This window comes from Thamnophis elegans, chromosome 4 (genome assembly GCF_009769535.1).
Source record: "Thamnophis elegans isolate rThaEle1 chromosome 4, rThaEle1.pri, whole genome shotgun sequence".
In the NCBI taxonomy this organism is placed as follows: Eukaryota; Metazoa; Chordata; class Lepidosauria; order Squamata; family Colubridae; genus Thamnophis; species Thamnophis elegans.
In genome coordinates this window covers 83,000,911-83,021,388 of record NC_045544.1, presented here as the reverse complement: position 1 = coordinate 83,021,388, position 20,478 = coordinate 83,000,911, and the positions used below count along the sequence as shown (strand labels likewise).

General features: G+C 37.9%; 1 protein-coding gene across 1 annotated transcript in view; it reads left to right on the top strand.

Moving 5' to 3' along the window:
- Positions 1-20,478, top strand: part of ALK (ALK receptor tyrosine kinase) — a 346,271-nt gene that overhangs the window by 185,413 nt on the left and 140,380 nt on the right. Inside the window, exon 4 of the mRNA XM_032216056.1 lies at positions 11,977-12,108. Within this exon, the coding sequence (XP_032071947.1) occupies positions 11,977-12,108 (132 nt within the window). The remainder of the gene's footprint in view (positions 1-11,976; positions 12,109-20,478) is intronic.

The following is a 20,478-nucleotide window of genomic DNA, read 5'->3' as shown; positions in this document are numbered from 1 at the left end:
ATTAAACACAACATTTAGGGTGACTTGATATTATGGCTCTTTTTTAAAAAAAAAAACCCTATTATTATAGTTACCATGTTATGCTATTGATTTTCTTGCGCAAGTCAATAGTTAGTTAACTACTGGTAACTAAACTTGAGCATTTTTATTTGTTTGTTTGTTTGTTTGTTTTACCACCTTTATTATTTTTATAAATGACTCAAGGTGGCAAACATTGCTTCTCTTATTTCCCCCCCTGTAACCACAACCCTATTAGGTGGGGTGGGCTGAGGAAGAGTGGACTAGCTCCAAATCACCCAGTTTGTTTTTCACAGCTAAGGACTCAAGTCTTCCAGTTTCTAGCCTGGTGTCTGAACCACTAGAGCCGTGCTGGCAAACCTATGGCACGCATGCCATAGGTGGCACATGAAGCCATATATGCTGGCATGCAAGCTGTCAGCTCCAGCACGCATGCACACACTGATCAGCTGATTTTAGGCCTTCTGGAGGGGCGGGGAAAGCCTCCAGAGCCTGAGGAGGGTGAAAGTGGCCTCCCCCAGCCCCTCAGAGGCCCTCTGGATCCTTTCCAAAATTCCGGTTGGCCTTTTGGGTCTGTTTTTCACCCTCCCCATGTTCTGGAGGGTTTCCTGGAGCCTAAGGGAGGCAAAAATGGCCTCCCCCGGCCCCTAGGAGGAAATACCAAACTCAGCCTGGAGGCAAGCAGTGTGGCATGGAGGGGGCGCGTGGGGGGCGCTTTGCATTATGGGTGCTGGCATGCATGCCCTCGTATTTTTGGCACCCAACAACAAAAAGGTTTGCCATCTCTGCACTAGAGGAAACTAGAATTTATCCCTTTTTGTTTTCCATTCCTCACATCTTTTCTGCAGGATGATTTTAAAAAAAAATTAGGGTAACCAGAAGTTAACTGTTGTCAATGATAGTTCTTATAAAAGTGAAAAAAGGAAATGAAAAGTATCAAAAGCATTGCATTTCATTGCATCTTCTAAGCAATCAGGTAAATTGTTGTTACTAATGTATTTCACTCTTCTTCGACATATTGCCCTGTAGATGAATTGAATAGCAAGCCTCATAATATTGAGGATACATAATCAAAATTCATGATAGGAGAGTGTTAGATAATAGGAGTTAGCATCAAATGTTTCCAGAGGGCATCAAGCTTACAGGTTCATGTTCATGAGTCAAGCTCAACTCGAAAGACATCTCATTTCCTCGGTAATAATCTGCTTTCTGTTAACTTTTACAAAAATGCCACAAAACTTAATCTTTCAATAGATTTGATTTTATAGTGATATTTATTCATGTAATATCCCTGATTGTACTGTTTTCTAGTTGAGTCCAAATGTAACAATCATACTGTGTCAGAGATAGTTAAGAAACCCAATCTCAAATCTGGCATGGGGGGGGGGGCAGAGGGGGGCACATACAATAGGGTCTGGAACCGCTTTATCTATTTTTGTTTCCAATTGGGAGATATTGAAAGCTGCAGAAATGGTGGCAGGAATGAGAAAAATAACCTCTTCCATTCTTCCACTACTGTGAGCTACTAAGTGGATGTTTGCTCAACAAAGGAGACATAGACAAAATAAAGTCAGGATTTAAACATCTGCTGTGTTCATGTAGCACCAGGCTACTGAATTAACCTATTTTCTGATTAGGTTCAATTTGGCACACTTTGCAAATAAAAGTACTGGTAACTAAACTTGTTAAATGTGTTATGTGAGTAGAGCCAATGTATCCATGATGGAATTGCACCTGGAGAAGCTGGAGAGGAATTTTGGCAGCACAGAGCATTCTCGGGGAGGAGATAATACAATACAGAGAGAAACCCAGATTAAGAGTCTGCACAGTCCCAAGCTGGATGGGGAAGAGAGGAAGAGGTTCAGGGTAGCCATATCCTAGAATCTCTCAGGATGTTTCTATCAGGATTATAGCTTTAGTTTGGCAAGATTCTGTCCATTGGGTGTAAGCAAATAAAGGCTTTGGCTGTGACATCTATGGGCTTGGGCCTGATAGTATCTGAAAGAGAGAAATGTGCATCTTACTTCCGGTCTCCAAATTAATATCCTAGTTTTTACTTATGAGGCTCCTGTCACTATTCCACTGGTACAAACACCAGGAATGTTTCTTGTTTTTGATCCTCACTCGCTTATTTTGGAAGGAAATGCTAAATGAATCATCAACTCTCATAAATACATGCAAGACAGAGAAGGGGAAAATCAGGCCAATGAGTGTGCCAGAATGTAAATCAGAGTATATCTCAAAATTTAAAATCAATGGCAGTACTACATTACTTTTTCATGGGATGCACAAAGATATATCTATAACATATTATAGATGTTCCTTGAAGTGCACAAAGTTTTAAATAACTTAGCATACAGTAGCTAGCTGGTCATAGATCACAGTCTTCGGGAATGGATCCCTAACTCCAAACAACAGTACGTATCCTCTGTCAAGTTGAAGTTTGAAATGGAATTTGTTTAATGCAACTATTTAAATAATAATTTATACAACTGCTAGCCAGTCATGCTACAATTTAATGACAAGAGAAATGTATGGATGCCTCAGGCAACATAGATGCAGCTGTAAATATGTCTCCTTTTTTTTGTCTTTGAATTTATTCAAAATCATTTATCTTTCCTATCTGGTTTTTATTTTTATTTTTTAGTTATCTGCAAGACATGCTCTGGACAAGGCCCAATAATTTTGTCTCCTGGTTTGTAGTGAGAGCAACAATGTAGAAAAATGAAAAGCCAAATTATATGTCCATATTTCATATTAAACAAATAGTTCCAATTAAAAGCTCAGCCAGTCACTGAGCTTGGATGAAAATCCTTTTGTCTTTAAGTGAAAACAACAAAGGATTTGTACTGAGCTTTTTCTTTCAATACCTATTTTAGCTCTAACTTTTTCCTTTGCCTGAATTATCCCCTTTGCATACATATTCTGAATATATCAAGAGAGCAGAATAGCAATTTATTGGAAGAAATACATCCTTATAACTCAAAGTATATGTTGCTGCTGTTTGTGTATACTAAAACTATATTACAAGTGTGTTATCTATGTGTAATGCATACCTAAGCTCATTCAACCAACCACCTTGTCAACTGTGATAAACGAGCGGACAAATGCTGTGTGCTGTTTCACAACAGTAGCTGTAGAAATTTTCTGATGACTGATTGAGAATGATGGTTTTTAAATTATTGCACTCAGTGGTCACTGGGACGCCATCCAATGCTGAGTTTGCCCAGAATAAATCAATGTGAAGCATCTTGCTTAATCCCAGTGTTACTTTTCAGATATTCTTTCTGCTTAGCTGTGAAATGCCATTTTTTGTTTTCACCCAACCACATTTTAGCCTTTCTTTCCAAAAATTTCTGTTCATCAGATTCATGCAGTGGACAATGTCTTGAAATCACTGTAACCCTCAAGCAAGAAGCACTAAAAATGCTCTGCTTCCTGTCTTGGAAATTTTAAATTAGAACTGCTTAGTAATTTTCTGATTCTAATCAAAACACAAAGACAAAGCTGAAAATAATGCAGACTATCCTGTTTAGAAAGTAAACCCTTTATTACGACAGGTTGGTTGAGAAGGGATTTTTTTTCCCTTCCCAAATTGATTTGCAGTGTAAAATCATCTCTGGGAGAAAAATATGGCTGTTTTTCTACATGCTTCATTAACTTTTAGTTTTGTCAGGCAATATAAATAACAATATCAAAAGCACATCTAATTGAATCACCAGTGAGCTCTAAATCCCCACAGTAGAAAAGAACATGGTGTAACTGTGTTGTCAAGTAAGGTTGGCTGAGTCAGACAAACAATGGCTCATTTTGCCAACAGGGTTCAAATCCTGAATTTTTAATATATATAGTTGGCTTTATATATGAAGGATTTGCAGCCCTGATATGTTTTGTATGTGGAATCATTCAAACAATGGTTCCATTTCTTTTGGAAACACAGAAAGAAACTGAAAGCAAAATGAGGCATCAGCTCTCTTAGAAATATACAACTCTTGTGTCTGCTTCTTTGAAGCAAGATAATTCAAATGGACTAACTTGCAGGATGCTGGAATCCAAAGCATTCGTGGGAATAAAACTTGAGGAAGTTGTGGCAGTGGTGGGATGCTGCCGGTTGAACAATCGGTTCAGTGAGCATGCGTGTTGCGTGTGTGCTTTGCATGCATGTGCAGTGTTGAAAATGGAGTATTTAAAAGCTCAGTTTCTTACCTTCCAAGTCAGCAACAGTAAGTAAAACAACTGGGGAGGGGGAATCAGCTGTGCTCCACGATTGCGATAAGCTAGAAAGCAGGAAATAAATTACAGCATAGAGCAGGGGTGAGTGGGCGGGCCCAGCTGATCATCAGAGCGAATAGGTTCACTTCCAGCTAATCGTCGGAGCTACCAGTTCGCACAAACCAGTCCGGACCAGTAGAATCCCACCCATGAGTTGTGGTCATGTCAACAGTTTCCAATTACAGTTCCAAGAAACCTCTAGGTTGCATGATTCAAGGGAAAATGGGAAAGGCATCCCCATCTTTCCCACCAATCTCTAACCCCTGCCCACAATCAATTGCCAGCAAGGCTCAATAGGCATGTAGCCATTGGCCACTTTGGAACCTAGGTTCAAAATATGGCATCTCTTAATAGTGATGACCAGTGAGGAAAAGGTGAGGGAGCAACTGCAATGCCTGCTGGCAAGATAGGTTTGGCTGGAGGGAGGGGTGCTAGCAATTGACAGGTGATCCCACTTTCTTTCTGAAGGGAGGGGTCTTTGGGGACTCATGGTCCATCATTCCTTTGTTCCTCCTCTACTCAGCAAAGTGATAGGCAGTTCTGCAGGTCAGCCAAGGAGAAGGAGAGGGCAGCAGCAGCAGCAGCACTGGGACTCTCCTGGGGGTCAGGAGTGGAAGGGGTAACAGTGCAAGCCTGCATTATATGTGGAAAGAACAATTACCCAAAGGATCACCAATTGTCTAGTACTAAATCTGGCAGAGTTATATATTGGTAACACAATAGCAATGGCACTTCAAAGCTGACAATATACAGTTTTACAATGCTTTACAGCCTTCTCTAAGCAGTTTACAGAGTCAGCCTATTGCCCCCCAATAATCTGGGTCCTCATTTTACTACCTTGGAAGAATGGAAGGTTGAGACAACCTTGACAAAGTGAGATTCAAACCGCCAAACTGCAGGCAGCCGGCAGGCAACAGAAGTAGCTTGTAGTGCTGCATTCTAACCACCACGGCTCCTACGTGTGTATATTGTATGTGTGTATGTTCACACACACCATCAAGTCAATACTGACTTTTAGTAGCTGTCTGGATTAATCCTGGAGTTTTTTGGGCATGATTTGGATGTAGTTTGCCATTTCTTCTTCCTAAGGGTGAGAGAGAAAGAGACTGGCCCAGCTGGCTTTATTCCTAAAATGAGACTACTACTTAGTTTCTAGTCTGGTATCTTAACCCGCACATCCAAACAGGTTCTCATTGATATTTACTCAGAAGGAAATCCCATTGTGCTGAATTTAACTTAGAAAAAGAGATCATTGGGACTGCCATTGAGTCCAATCAGGGATTCCAGAAATATCCGTAAGAGAGATCTCCTTAGAGGTAATTAGTTCAACTGTTGAAATCCTTTTACTGTTAGGCTTTTGAAAACATTCTTCTGAATCTGCTTATTTAAAACTACAGACCTTTATTCTATAATTTAGTCTCTGGTCTTGATCTTCCTTTGGGATATAGATACTTGAAGATATTCCCATCTCCCCCCGTCTTCTAAAAATTTAACACTGCCAGTTGTTTTTATAGGACTTATACATATTTATTTCCCTGGTTTATGTATAATTGTAGTTGGTATAAATATGGCTTATCATTTGTCTGGGGAAATGGATATATGTGCTTTCAGATCTGCTTGAATATTATATTATCATAACCTTCCAGCTCTGACTCATAAAATGTCAGATTTTGTTGCTTCACCAGGCTGAAAGTTTATAAACAAACCAGTGGCTTTATGAACTCTGAAGCTTGATATTTTAATTTGTCCCTGTGTCCCATGAAGCAACATAACACTGATAAACTAATTGTATTTCATCATGTTTGCCTTCAGTTAGGCAATGTTCTAAGGAAGAAATGTTTAATTTATTTATCTGAGAACTGATAGCTAGATAGCTGTGACAAAATAAGCATTTCTCCCAATGAGAATTTCTGCATCAATTGGTTTTTCTCATTCCCTATTCCTTTAAAAGTGCTTATTTAATATACAGCAAACACTGCACTTTTTCTAATAAACAATGTTTTGACATTGTTGAGAGCAAACATTAATGCTTTTTTTAAAAAAAATATGGAAACCCGATATCACAGTCCTTAAATGTCCTTTGGGGACATTTCCCAATACATTTAATTATATTATTATAGAAGACTAACTTTTCTCCCTTATTTTGAAAAGAGAAGGAAGAAGATTGAGCAAGAGAAAATAAAAATTTTACTAATCATTTTTCTCTCAGTCTCTCACTTCTGCCCTTTATTGTTCAAATCCAATTGCATATCTTTCTTCCCGGTGTCACAGAATCATTCATCCCATGTAGTTTTTAAAAAGTACTAATTTGGTTAGATTAGCAAAGTTTGCAATATACTCACATATTGTTATTAAATATAACCCGTATATATGTTGGTACATCACATAATTAGTTTTGAAAAAGTCAAAATGAAAACTATTTCTAGGATGGCAGTATGGAATGTAAAATATTAATTCTATAAAATCTCTCACTATCTGTGCAATTCATGTATCTTCTCTTTGGAGACTCAGCCTGCCTGAAAAACTTTTCAGGTATACCTAGGTAAATAAGGACTTGCTAAGATACAGTAACACGAGAGTAAAATCAAACAGTATGGTTTAATCACACAAATTTGCCTCAGGTCTCTATGGATACTAAATTTAGTTAGTAATGCTATATGGCAATTAGGCAGAAATGAAAACATATCAATGAATAATCAATGAAGAGGCAATAGGTATCACAAGCCAAAATTTCTCTTGCCTGTCTGACCATTGACCTAAAATTAGAATTAGCATATTAATTGTGGAACATCAAATAATGAGTTGCAGCTGTGAATGGATCATATAAAACCTAGTTTCATGAACCAAATGATCATTTTATTTCATATCTAATTCACCAAATGATTTGGATCCAAAGAAACCAAGAAGAACTGTCTCTACAAAAGTTCTTCCATAATTTTGTGGGGGTTCTTTAGTATCAACCATCCATCCTAAAGATAACACTTAATTTCCCCAATTAAGCAGGCTCAATTGTTTTTTGGCAGTGGTTTGCTCCCCAAGCTTGTTTCAATTTAGTTTCTGAACATTTTGTTACCATACTAGGTAACATCATCTATCATCTTCTAGGTAACATCATCTATCATCCAATTACCTCCAACAGACCTATTAGATCCCACAGACTAGGCCTCCTCGGAATTCCATCTACCAGCTAATGCTGATTGGCTACCACCCGGAGGAGGGCCTTCTCTGTGGCTGCTTCGGCCCTCTGGAATGAGCTCCCCGTGGAGATTCGGACCCTCACCACCCTTCAGGCTTTCCGCAAAGCCCTTAAAACCTGGCTGTTCCGACAGGCCTGGGGCTGACGAATTCCCGTCCCCGCTCGAATTGTGTGGTTGTTAATTGTTTTTAAATTGTTGTAGTTGTTTGTCTGTTGTTTTCCTCTTGTTTGTATCCCCCCCCCCCCCCTATTTTGGTTTGTGAGCTGCCCTGAGTCCCTCTGGGAATAGGGCAGCATAGAAATGCAATAAATCAAATCAAATCAAAATCAAATCTTTGATGATGTTAACTAGTCTGGTAATGAAACATCCAGAAATTAAATTGAAACGAGTTTGAAGAGCAAACCACTACCAAAATCTAAAAATTGTGCTACAAGTATTTTCTTTTATTTCAAGGTTCAGTTAGTATTTGGATAAAGGATTACCTAGGAATTCCAGAATTGTTGGCTATGTTGAGAATCTGCAAAATCATGCCTAAAGAAGGCAATGATAAATCACTCCTAATGCCTACACCCAGGGTTGCATCTAATGTGGCATTAAAAATGACTGTTCAGACATTCTGAGCTTCAATTGCATTACTTAGGTGGAAGAGTTGTTTAGTCTGTATACTATGTGACTTCCACTGACCTTTGATATCTATACTCTATTAGAAAATAAATTCCTTGCATACTAGAGAGAAATGATAGCTGATTCTAATATAAAAAGAACTCAGCAATAAAATAATCAAAGGTAGACAAATGGAGGGATGAGCACACAGATGTGAATTCATATCTCATATTCTATTCCATTTCAAGGGATAGTTTTATCACTTGCTTTTGCTTCTGTACTGTGCTGTTTACAACAATCAGAAAGGTTGCATTACTTTCAGTTTTCTGAAAACCAAGCACTTGCAGTAATGTGCTAAAGCTCTGGATAAGAGCTAGACTAAATCTATCAAACCTTCCAGATTTTATCTGCTGTCTTGCAAGAGATCATAACTACACAGAGAGAAAAAACTGGAATAAAAAAGTAAAATTAAAGCTATAAAAATTATTGGACAGTTTTTACTTTTATACCTCCACAGAATCCATAGTTCACTTTTGACATTTCCAGTTGGTTTTATTTTATTTTGCAATGCTATTAGTTTCAAAGGGTTTTAGGCAACTAACATAAAGAGTCACTACTACATTGTGGTCTGAACTCAATTCATCCAGATTAACAAGAAAAGGGGGGGAAACCACTTCTTTTCCAAAAGAATGAGTTCCCTTCATAATGCAAGTATTATGACAGCAGAAAAGAAATGCATAATCATGCTGTCAAGCTCAAGAGAAAAACACATTCCCCCTGCTCCCCTTCCGATTATTGCAACAATGAGAAGTTAAACAGCCAACTCTTAAATGAATATCTGGGAAGGGCACTGGTTCGTACAGCACATCCAAGCTGCTTTTTGTGAGGCAAGACTAGCAGCCTTATCAGTCAATTGTGCTAGAATGAATAGCCCAGTAGACTCCAGATGCTGCAGGCTGTAGCTCCATAGTCCTTTATTCTTGACATAGCCAATGGGGAGGACAAATGGGAAAGTTTCCCTTCAGTCCTGATGATTTTATGAACACAGAAACAATTTGGAAGCAGTTTGCCTTCTGTATTTTTAACCCCAAGTTCCCAGTCCAGCCCACAGCCAAAATATTCTCTAGTCCTGGCCCTGCTCCGCTTTCAGCATCAGCCAAAGTTGGTTAGCTGTGCCAGGCTAATTAAGCTGAAATTCAAAGTATCTGGATGGCATGACATTGCTTGTCCCTGATCTACACAAATCAGGCTATCAAAACATGTGTTGCAGACTCTTCCAGGTGACTGAACTCTCACAAAGCAAGGGAAAATAAAGGACATGAAGCATAAATCATGAAGGTGGCATTTCTCCCTTCTTCACTCTCCATTTCAACATCAAGCAAAATAGGAAGATTGGGAGTGGAAAATGAGATTTATTTATTTACTTACTTATGTACTTACTTATATAGCCGCCTATCCATCCATGGTGACTCAGTGTGGATTACAGAATATAAAACCACATTTAAAACAATAAAACTAATTAAAAATCAAATTAATTAATATAGTATAATATAATAACAATCACCCCACCCCAGCAACAGCAGATCACATGAGCCATTTAATGGGCTCCCTCCCACTCTGGGTTCCCCAGGCCAGCTGGCAGATAGTACATAATCAATAAATCAATCAGCAAAAGGAAATTGACAATCAAGAATTGAAACCTTATCTACTATCAGTGTCAGAGAGGTTCACAGAAATAACATTTATTATACTGATTTAACTATGATCTGAATCTGGTTTACAACAACAAATATATAATTATGTTCCTTCTTGAGGTTTTTGGAGGGGAAACAAGGTACAAATCTACATATCAATGAAAGTGATACCCGTGAGAGTTTTCTACTTGATACAAATGTAATCAAGCTGAGAAATAAATTTTACCTATGGAATGAACATGTTAGGTCCCTTCCTTGTTTATGTGTTTGGCCTCAGTAAGTATCAGCTTTTTCTCTTAAACTGATTGGGCTTTTTTTCATTACTAATCTGAAATACTATGCACCCATTCTTGAGTTAGTAGAAAATGATGCCTCCATGAAATCAGTATCATCATTGCTAATCTCTTTCTGGTCTCTATTCCACATCAGTTCTATTACATGTCTTTCCACCAAGGAACAAAGCCTCACAACCTTTACTTGCTTTGAGGCCAACATTGGATGATATAAAAAGAAAAAGAAAAACTACCATTCTGACAACAGTTTAGTTTGTGAAACTTAACCTTTTTCCCCATGATGGGGACAGTCCTAAGGGCAACAGCAAGAGATCTCAACAGAAAAAATATATACATTGGCAGGATATGTATGTCCCAAAGTTAACATAGGTAGAAGTGTGGACTTGTGAGTACATAAATACCCAGACAGTATGAAAAGGAAATTTGTTTGTTTGAAGTTGTTTGTTCCCCCACTTCATCTTTTAAAATATTTTTGACCATCTGCAAACCATGGGGTTTGCTTTGTTGCCAGTAACTTTGAGACCCAACATATACGACAGGTTTTAAGGAAGAGAACAAATCCAATGCATTTTCTTTTTCCATTGTCTCAGAGAGACAATTTTGGTTAAATGAAGATGGGATAGTGCACACACATGCCTTGGTTTTTGAGAGTCAGGAATTTAGCAGGAGAAGAAGGGGAAAAAAATAGAAGGGGACTGGAAAGCCAGGCTGACTAAATGTTAACAGAAAAAAAACCTCATGTAAGTGGAAAAAGAGAAAGTGTCTAATCAGGTAGATTTCAATTTACAAAATTATTTAGGAAATAATTTCAATAAGATGGCTCTTTAGTTTGCAAAGGTGAATCTATTAGTGTTGTGAGGTCATATTGCCTTGAAAATATTCCAGACAGCAACTGCTCCTCAAGATGTTCAGATCAGCATCTTTTCTTAGCTTCAAGCAGGAGCACGTAGAGGCCACAAGGCAATTCTCCCAAACCCTGCCTTTATTGTAGAGAAAAGGGTTTTCTATATTTAAAATCAGGCAGATGTTGAATAAGAGGTTAGAAAGAATGGGATTTAGCATTTCCCTTCAGTCTCAGATTTAAATTAGTATTTGTAGGAAACAGGATTTTCTAAGTAGCAAATTAACAGAGAAATAACATATGTTCCAAGGTTACTTTGGTCTTTAGAGAAATAGGGAAAAATTTACCTACAAAATGTGCTAAATTTAATTTATTCTATGCTTCTGGTACATAATATTTATGTATTGTGTCTCTGGTATTTATGTTCTCTGTACATGCTCAGTAAATTGTGATATTTTTATGCATGTTGGAACCTCTTTAGCAGAGTTCCTTTAAGTTAGGGGCAATCAATAACATAATGTAGCTGCTCAGAGGCTCAGATTTCTGATCTTAAAAAATAATACTTTTTACTTCCCTTGACACCGAAGGGATACTTAAAGCTAAAAAGGAAGTATATTTTTCCTCTTTGCTTTTTAATAAAATTTGATTTTGTTTTATTTTGTAAGATTGATCTGGCTCTCAAAGGGGATGGAGCTGATTTCCCTAGCCACACACGTTCACACCCCAGATTCAGGAAGTGCTGGAGTAGAATTTATTTCATTTTTGCCATGAGGGAAAAAGGAAAGGAAAGGAAAGGAAAGGAAAGATACCTAGATTATTTCCATGGAAATGTGAAACAAAAAATAATAATCTCAAATCATGAATACAGTGAGAGAAATTTTATCTATGAATCGCTCTGCATCAACCAATAGTCAAGTTTTGCGATCCTTAGTGGAATAGCTGCCTTTGAGTTGTGGTTATTACAATTATTACATCTGGTGGAGAATGAAAACTAGCTAAGTATACTGTACAAACTCTGATGAAGAGATTTAAATAATATTCTTCTTCCTTTTTCATAGGACCTCCATCTGTCTCTAAAATGGCTCTTCAGAGTTATTTCAGTTGCTGGAATGGAACAGTGATCAAGTTGAGACGGGTGTGCGATTTCATCAAAGATTGTGCAGATGGAGAAGATGAAGGACAGATATGCAGTAAGTCAAATCAGCTCTAAAATTTCAGAACATTGCTTTGCTCTATAGCAATGAAAATTATCTCACTTCTACAAAGGAACCTGAATTGGTTCTTTGAACTCAACGCTAAATATACATGGGGGGGAGGGCACTTCAGTCTCCCAGCAAATAAACATTTTTAATTTTTCTGACCAAAGAAGGAAACTGCAAATGTTGCATCCAGATCACTCCCTAAAGAACACAGAAGTTGTAAGGAACTTGGATCTCTAGTATAGGTTCTCCCTGTTCTCCCAGGTTCTACAAGTAAGGTTCTACATTTAGGTAAGAAAAACAAAATGCACAGGTACAGTATATATGGTACCTTGCTCAAAAGTAGTAACTATGAGAAGGATCTTGGAGTCCTAGTGGACAACCATTTAAATATGAGCCAGCAGTGTGCAGCAGCTGCCAAAAAAACCAACACAGTTCTAGGCTGCATAAACAGAAGGATATAATCAAGATTATGTGAAGTGTTAATACCACTTTATAATGCCACACTTTATAAGGCTGCATTCAGTTTTGGTCGCCATGATGTAAAAAAGGTGTTGAGACTCTAGAAAGAGTTCAGAAAAGAGCAACTAAGATGATTAGGGGGACTGGAGAGTAAAACATATGAAAAATGGTTGCAGGAACTAGGTATGTCCAGTTTAATGAAAATAAGGACGAGGGGAGACATGATAATAGTGTTCCATTACTTCAGGGGCTGACACAAAGAAGAGGGAGTCAAGCTAGTCTCCAAAGCAGCTGAGGGTAGGACAAGAAACAATGGGTATAAACTAATCAAGGAGAGAAGCAACTTAGAACTAAGGAGAAATTTTCTGACAGTTACAGCAATTAATCAGTGGAACAACTTGCCTCCAGAGGTTGTGAATGCTCCAACACTGGAAGTTTTTAAGAAAATGTTAGATAACCATTTGTTTGAAGTGGTGTAGGGTTTCCTGCCTAAGAAGTGGGTTGAACTAGAAGACCTCCAAAGTCTCTTCCAACTCTGTTATTCTATTCTATTCCCAGATTAGATGACTACATTATCTAATCTGTAGTCAGGAGGAGGGCACCAAGGAGGACCCGCCCATATTCTAATTAATATACAGAACACTTTTGGGTTGTTGTTATTCAGTCTCTATGTCATGTCTAACTCTTTCTGACCCCATGGACCATAGCACACCAGTCCCTTTCTCCCATCCTCCACTGGCTCCCTGAGTCTGTCCAAACGCATGCCCCCCATGCCAATGACACTATTTAACCATCTCATACCATCCCTTCTCCTTTTGTCTTCAATCTTTCCTAACAGAATCTTTTCCAGTGAGTCCTCTCTTCTCATTTGGTGGCCAAAGTATTTGAGCTTCAGCTTCAGTAAACAGTTAAGGTCTATTTAAAAGACTTTAAGTAGGAGAAGGCAACTGAGTCAAACCTGAAGACAGGGATAGGGTAGAAAACACAAAGCAATCCACTTCCATTGTATTCAGTTATAGCCCAGCAACAGCCTGTGCTGCGTTCTAATTGGTCGGGCGAAGCACAGCCTGTGATTGGTGGTTGTAATGACAGTTAAATGACAGTTGGTACCTGAGAGTATAAATACTGTGACAGTTGTAACACATTCTGAATCGCTTGTCGCCTACTAATAAACATCTTACTCTCTGATCCATGGCTCCTGCGTCTTTCCCTCACACACAACACACAATATACAAAACTGGCGATGGGATTGAATGCGATTCTGCAGAGCCTGGAAAACAACAACGAACACTAAGCCACTCGCAACGCAACCAAGCAAACGCGAACAGAAAATACTTTGAAGACCTGTCAGAGCTGCAGCAGCAGTTGCCACTGCCTCAGGTTTCGCCTCCGATCAAGCCAACCTGAGTAGCTCCACAGGCATGGACTCCTTCAGTCAAAGGGATGGGCAACCTATGCTTAACCTTGGCTGGAGCCATCGCCTCTGCTCAGGGACGAGCTACGAATCGCGTTGGCTCAACCGTGGCTGAAGCTGCCTGTCTGCCTGCCTCTCTGCCGAGAAGATCTACCAGACACAACTTTAGAGACTGTCGGTCTACTGTTTGCTACTGTTACAAACGGTCTTGTTGCAATAAACAGATACTGTTGCCTAAGAAGCCTCTGACTCTTCATACAGCTTTCCAAAGAAGCAGCTTCCGACAAGCCTGCTCTTCCTCCAAAGCCAGCAGCCTACTACCAGCCTGTCAGAAGCCTGCTACATGCATTACAAAGCTGCCTGCCTTCCAAGGAGCAACTCTGGCCACTCAAAAGCCTGCCTGCTGCCTTCCTAACGAGCCAGGAACAACTCAGCCGCCTCCAGGGCCGGTCTCTGCTCTCTAACAGAAGCCTCCACAGCCGTTTCAGAAGCCTACCATTCTCTGCAGCAAAAGTCAGCAGAAATCCTGTCAGCTAAACCTTCCAGCAACAGCGGAACTCTGCCTGCATGCCGATCGAACAAAGCCCAACAGAAAAGTTACCAACAGGACTTCTTTGAGTTTCCCTCCATGTAAGCTCTCCAGCCTCCATGATTTGTGAGCATGCGCAGAGCTTGAATATGCAAATTTAAATATGCAAATATGAATGTGCAAATGTAAATATGCAAATGTAAATATGCAAATGTGAATATGAAAATGTGAATATGAAAATGTGCCAAATAACTGGGGGGAAGGAGAGTTTGTAAAAGAGTTTGTAAATGTTGAACATAAAACAAAAACAAAAAATGCAAATACTTGTAAATGTTGAACATGAACACAAAAATGCAAATAAATAAACAATACGGAAAATGCGAATAAAATACACGTATGCAAATAACTGGGGGGAAGGAGTGTTATAGCCCAGCAACAGCCTGTGCTGCGTTCTAATTGGTCGGGCGAAGCACAGCCTGTGATTGGTGGTTGTAATGACAGTTAAATGACAGTTGGTACCTGAGAGTATAAATACTGTGACAGTTGTAACACATTCTGAATCGCTTGTCACCTACTAATAAACATCTTACTCTCTGATCCATGGCTCCTGCGTCTTTCCCTCACACACAACACACAATATACAAAACCTAACAGGATCTTTTCCAGTGAGTCCTCTCTTCTCATTTGGTGGCTAAAGTATTTGAGCTTCAGCTTCAGTAAACAGTTAAGGTCTATTTAAAAGACTTTAAGTAGGAGAAGGCAACTGAGTCAAACCTGAAGACAGGGATAGGGTAGAAAACACAAAGCAATCCACTTCCATTGTATTCATACGCATAGGAAAGGAATATAGGCATCAGGATATTTTGATTTTAAAATATTGTTAAGTAACAAGATATGTCTGGAGGCTTAAAATGGAACCAACATGGAATTTATAAAGCTTAAATTTATAAAGTAACAACAGGAGAAGGGAAAAAAGGCAGGAAGGATAAGTAGACATCAGTTATTACATAAATCCTGACTTATGTCTCTGAAGCAGAGTGAATCATGATGATTCAGTTTCTTACTATATGTGGGAGGCAGAAGTGTGTGAAATAAGATTAGAGAATGACTTTTCCCCACACATCCTCTTGTTGAGAAAGGAAATTAGTTGCATGTATTTTAGATGAAACATGAGCCAGTAACTGCAATGTCTTGAGAATTCTATTGAGGATTTTTTTGTGTGATGAAAAGGGGCCAGTTTATTTGAAATGTGCTGGTAGGTGTGATTCAGCTCAAATTACCCACAAAGGAAACAGTAGGAGATAATTTTTATAATGTTACAGCATCCTTCATAAACTACTAAATAGCTATCTATAAAACTATCTATAAATCAAGAAGTTACCTGCACAGATTTCTGAATGACTAGGCATGCTGAATATATTCTTTCTCCCTATAGAAATGCCTCTAACACCATTTCATACCAAAACAGTGTTCCAACAGTGCAAAAGACAGGGCTTGTGTGTTAACAGTTAAGGAAGGCAGTTTACTCCATTTTAATATATTTTATTGAGGGAAACTAATCAACATACAACAGAGTTAAAAGGTCAACAGAACCTCAAAAAAAAAATAAACAGAGCAATACAAAAAGGGAAAAGGTATAGAAATTATATTATGAACAGAGCAACCTATTATTGTTACTACGAAGTTAATCTTAATATATAGCCAGTAGGTTTTAATTCTATTTGATCTTGGTTTTGTATTGTTGGAAGATTCTTAGTCAACTTGATCACACTTTCAAATAGAAATAAGAGGTGTAAATATTTATATGAATAGAATGATATACAATAAAGCTATAATGATGTTGGAAAATTTGATTCCAGTCTATTGTTTTTCAAACTTCAGAGAGATAATTACATCTTGGTATGCATAGAACATGAAATTAGGTGTTTGCAATTATTTTACAATGCCAAGCATGCACATAGTAGCCAGAGTCATTGGGAGTTTGGTGGCATACAAATTTATAATAAAAACAATAGCTTGAATTATTAAGTTTTGCATCTAACTATAGATTACCCACACATAATAAGTACAGGGGTATCCCAAGTGTCTGTCCCAGACCCAGTATTTTTCAATATATTCATCAGTGATTTAGATGAGTGGATAGAAGCAGAACTCATCAAATTTGAAGGTGATACCAAGCTGGCAGGAATAGCCAACACTCCAGAAATTAGTCTTAAGATACAGAAGGACCTTGACAGACTGGAACACTGGATCCTATATAACAAAATGAAATTCAATTATGAGAAAAGTAAGATTCTACATTTAGGCAAGAAAAAACAAATGCACAAGTATGGAATAGGTAGTACCTTTATCAATAGTAGTAACGTGAGAGTCTTGGAGACCTAGTGAGAAATCATTTAAATAGGAGCCAGCAGAGTGCTGCAGCTGCCAAAAAAGCCAATGCAGCCCTAGGCTGCATTGACAGAGGGATAGAATCAAGATCACATGAAGTTTTAATGCCACCTTATAATGCCTTGTAAGGCCACACTTCGAATATTGCATCCAGTTTTGATTACCATGATATAAAAAAAGATGTTGAGACTCTAGAAAGAGTGCAGAGAAGATCAGCAAAGATGATTAGTAGACATATAAAGAACAGTTGCGGGAATTTGGTATGTTTAATGGAAAAAAGAGTAGGGGTGATATGATAGCAGAGTTACAATATCTAAGGGGCTGCCACAAAAAAGGAGGGGTCAACCTACTCTCTAAAGCATCTGAAGGCAGAACAAGAAGCAGTAGATAGATACTAATCAAGGAGAAAAGTAATTTAGAACTAAGGAAAAAATTCCTGATAGTTAAGATAATTAAATTGGTGAAATGACTTGCCTCCAGAAGTTGTGGGTGCTCCATCACTGGAGGTTTTTAAGAAGAGATTGGACAACCTTTTTTTTCTGAAATGGTATAGGGTCTTCTTCTTGAGCAGGGGTTTGGACTAGAATACATCCAAGGTCCCTTCCAACTCTATTATTCTGTTATTAGACATGTATATTTCCAGTCTTTGGCTATGGCAGGGAAGATAGGAAAGAAAAATGATGGTATAATATTCAAATATAGCCAGGAGGCCCATGGCTCTATGTTACATATAGCTTGATATTCAATGATTGTTACAATGTAATACATTTTTTATTTTTTTATTTTTTTGAATAGACACAAACAAACAAGACACAACAAACACCATAGAAACATATTCCATTACAAATTATAAAAAGTGTGTCAATTGGTTACAAAGAACTTTCGTGCATCCCTTCCATAGTCATCACCTATAATCCATATCAAATTATATATTTTACATCAAATATATTTATATATATTACTATCATCATACCTCAGCCTTCATATGACTATAGTTGTTTTAACATCCCTTTATAACAAATATTCCAAAATTCAAAGCAAAACCACATAATGGCATTCCATTGTCTATTTTCAATATCATCCAACAACATTCTATCTTTGTGAAACGTTCTAAATAAAAATTAATTATGTTTGATAACAAAGTTTCTAAACTTCCTTTCTTAAGAGAGACCGCCTGCTGCCAATTCCCCTCTCCAGACCGATTAGATCCCACAGACTAGGCCTCCTCCGAATTCCATCTGCTGGCCAGTGTCGACTGGCGACTACCCGGAGGAGAGCCTTCTCTGTGGCTGCTCCGACCCTTTGGAACGAACTCCCCGTGGAGATTCACACCCTCACCACCCTCCAGGCCTTCCGCAAAGCCCTTAAAACCTGGCTGTTCCGACAGGCCTGGGGCTAAAGAACCGTGCCCCTATCTCAAATGGTATGATTGTTGCGCTTTTAAATTATGTATTGTTGTGTTGTTGTCAAATTGTTTGTATCCCCCCTTCCCTTGTTTTGAGTTGTGAGCCGCCCTGAGTCCCCCTCAGAGGAAAAGGGCGGCATACAAATGAAATAAACAGTTAAAAAAAAACAGTTAAACAGTTAAACTTAATCACTGTTTACAATTTATATCCAATTTCAATATTATAGGCTTTATAAGTTTCAAAACTTCCTTTCATGGTCACCATTTAAAATTTATACCAAATTTTCTCTTGTAAAACCAACACATATTATACATTATATCATTATCAATTATTTATCAACTATATCCATTATCACTTCATTTTTAACATAATGCTCTAATTTTAACTATTTAGCTAGTATTTTGTTAATAGTTTTCATCTCTCAACCTGTGTCTTTCCAGTAGTAGTACAGTCTTATTTCTTTTGCCTTATGTGGGATTAATCTTCTAGTTTTTTTTCCTTAATCAACTTTGTGTGGACTTCTCTTTGCAACTTGTTGCTTGTTGCATGTCTTATAAATTCTTGAAACCCTCCATCAGCTTCTTTAATCAGCTTATCTTTGGTTATCAGTAGTACTTTTGTCAAAGTTCCTCTCCTTAAATCCATCAATTCTTCTCTTTTTTCTCCTTCTATACCTTGAAATCTGGGGTAGAGATCCTTTCCATCTCTCTTCCCTTTCCATGTTCCATTCTTTCCATTTCCAACCACGCAAAGATCTCTGTCAATATCCATAGTTATCTTGCCTCTTTGTTCATTTTTCCCTTGGGTTTTTGAGATTCTAACCTCCACTTTTTCCATTAGCTGGCTATCTTCAATTTCATCAAATTGAAGATAGCCAATATTGCTATATTACCATCTAGATTTTCTCTGATGTTTCTAATAATTTTTGAATTTCAAACATAATCTGTTGTAATGTTATGGTTTCTTCTTGGTATTATGTCATTGTCCAATTTATAAACACTGTAGTTGGAAAACAAAGCTTTGTTTTGCACTGCTCTCTCGCTGCTAAAGAGACATCCAAAGGACACCTGCATAAACAACCCATCTTATCTCTTTGCAAGCTAAAATCTTTGAAGTGCAAGGTCAAAATGATCAAAGAAAAGAGAGAAAAAAATATTTCCAGAACTCAGCCTCCAACCTCCAAGTGGCAGTGTAACTTCTTTTCTCTCTGATGTTACTGCTGTCTTTATATTCCTTTTATATCCTTTTTATATTCCAAGCTTAAAAGAAACAAGGCTCTTAAATAGAACAAAATAAAAAGAAAAAAAAAACATCCAACCCAGTATTGTGAAAATTTAAAAAAAAAGATTTAATCCATAGGTTTAAAAAAGTAGAAGAAAAGCCAATACTTTCACTTTAAAAAGTAGGAAGTGTTTGCAAAACTTCCATCCATAGAAGACAATTTTAAAAAATAGAATAACACACTGTCTAAAATAGCTTAAATTCGCCGCTTATTTTCTTTTCTTTACAAGTTTGATTGGGTTTTAATCTTTTTTGGGCAGTCTCTTTTGTAAAAATAAAATTTCCTCACCAGATGGACACTCTTTCTCTTTCCACTTTCTTCCCGTTACGGAGCTGTCCTGACTTCAGCAGCTTGGGGCTGTGCTTCTATCGCCAGCTAGAAGAGATTCTCTTGGATCATTCGGGGACTTTGCAGTGTCCCTGAGATCAGCAAGACGTACTCTTCCCTGTCATCGTCTCTTCGGGACGGTTTAGGTCCAGATGGACCATCCAGCGGTAAAAGTATTGGCTGTGATCTTGGAGCTCTGAGATCGCACATCCGTATCGTCGTGATGTCAGCTCCTTTCTCCAATGTAATAAAATTAAGGGGAAGTAGATTGACATTTCCACTCATTCATGAACCTCATTGAATGACATTGGCTTAGTCTACCTAAAAAGATTTTATGTGGATAAATTTCCAGAAGAATCATATGTAGCTGCTTGGAGACTTTGGAGAAAGGGCAAATTATAAAGAGTTGCACATTTTAATCATATATTACTGGGGAATATTTTAAATAATCATAGATTTATAGTTTTTTAAGAGAAATATGTTGTATCATTACCTTAAAAATTCTCTTTTTTATTTAAAATTATATAGAAACCTTTTCACTAAAAAATAG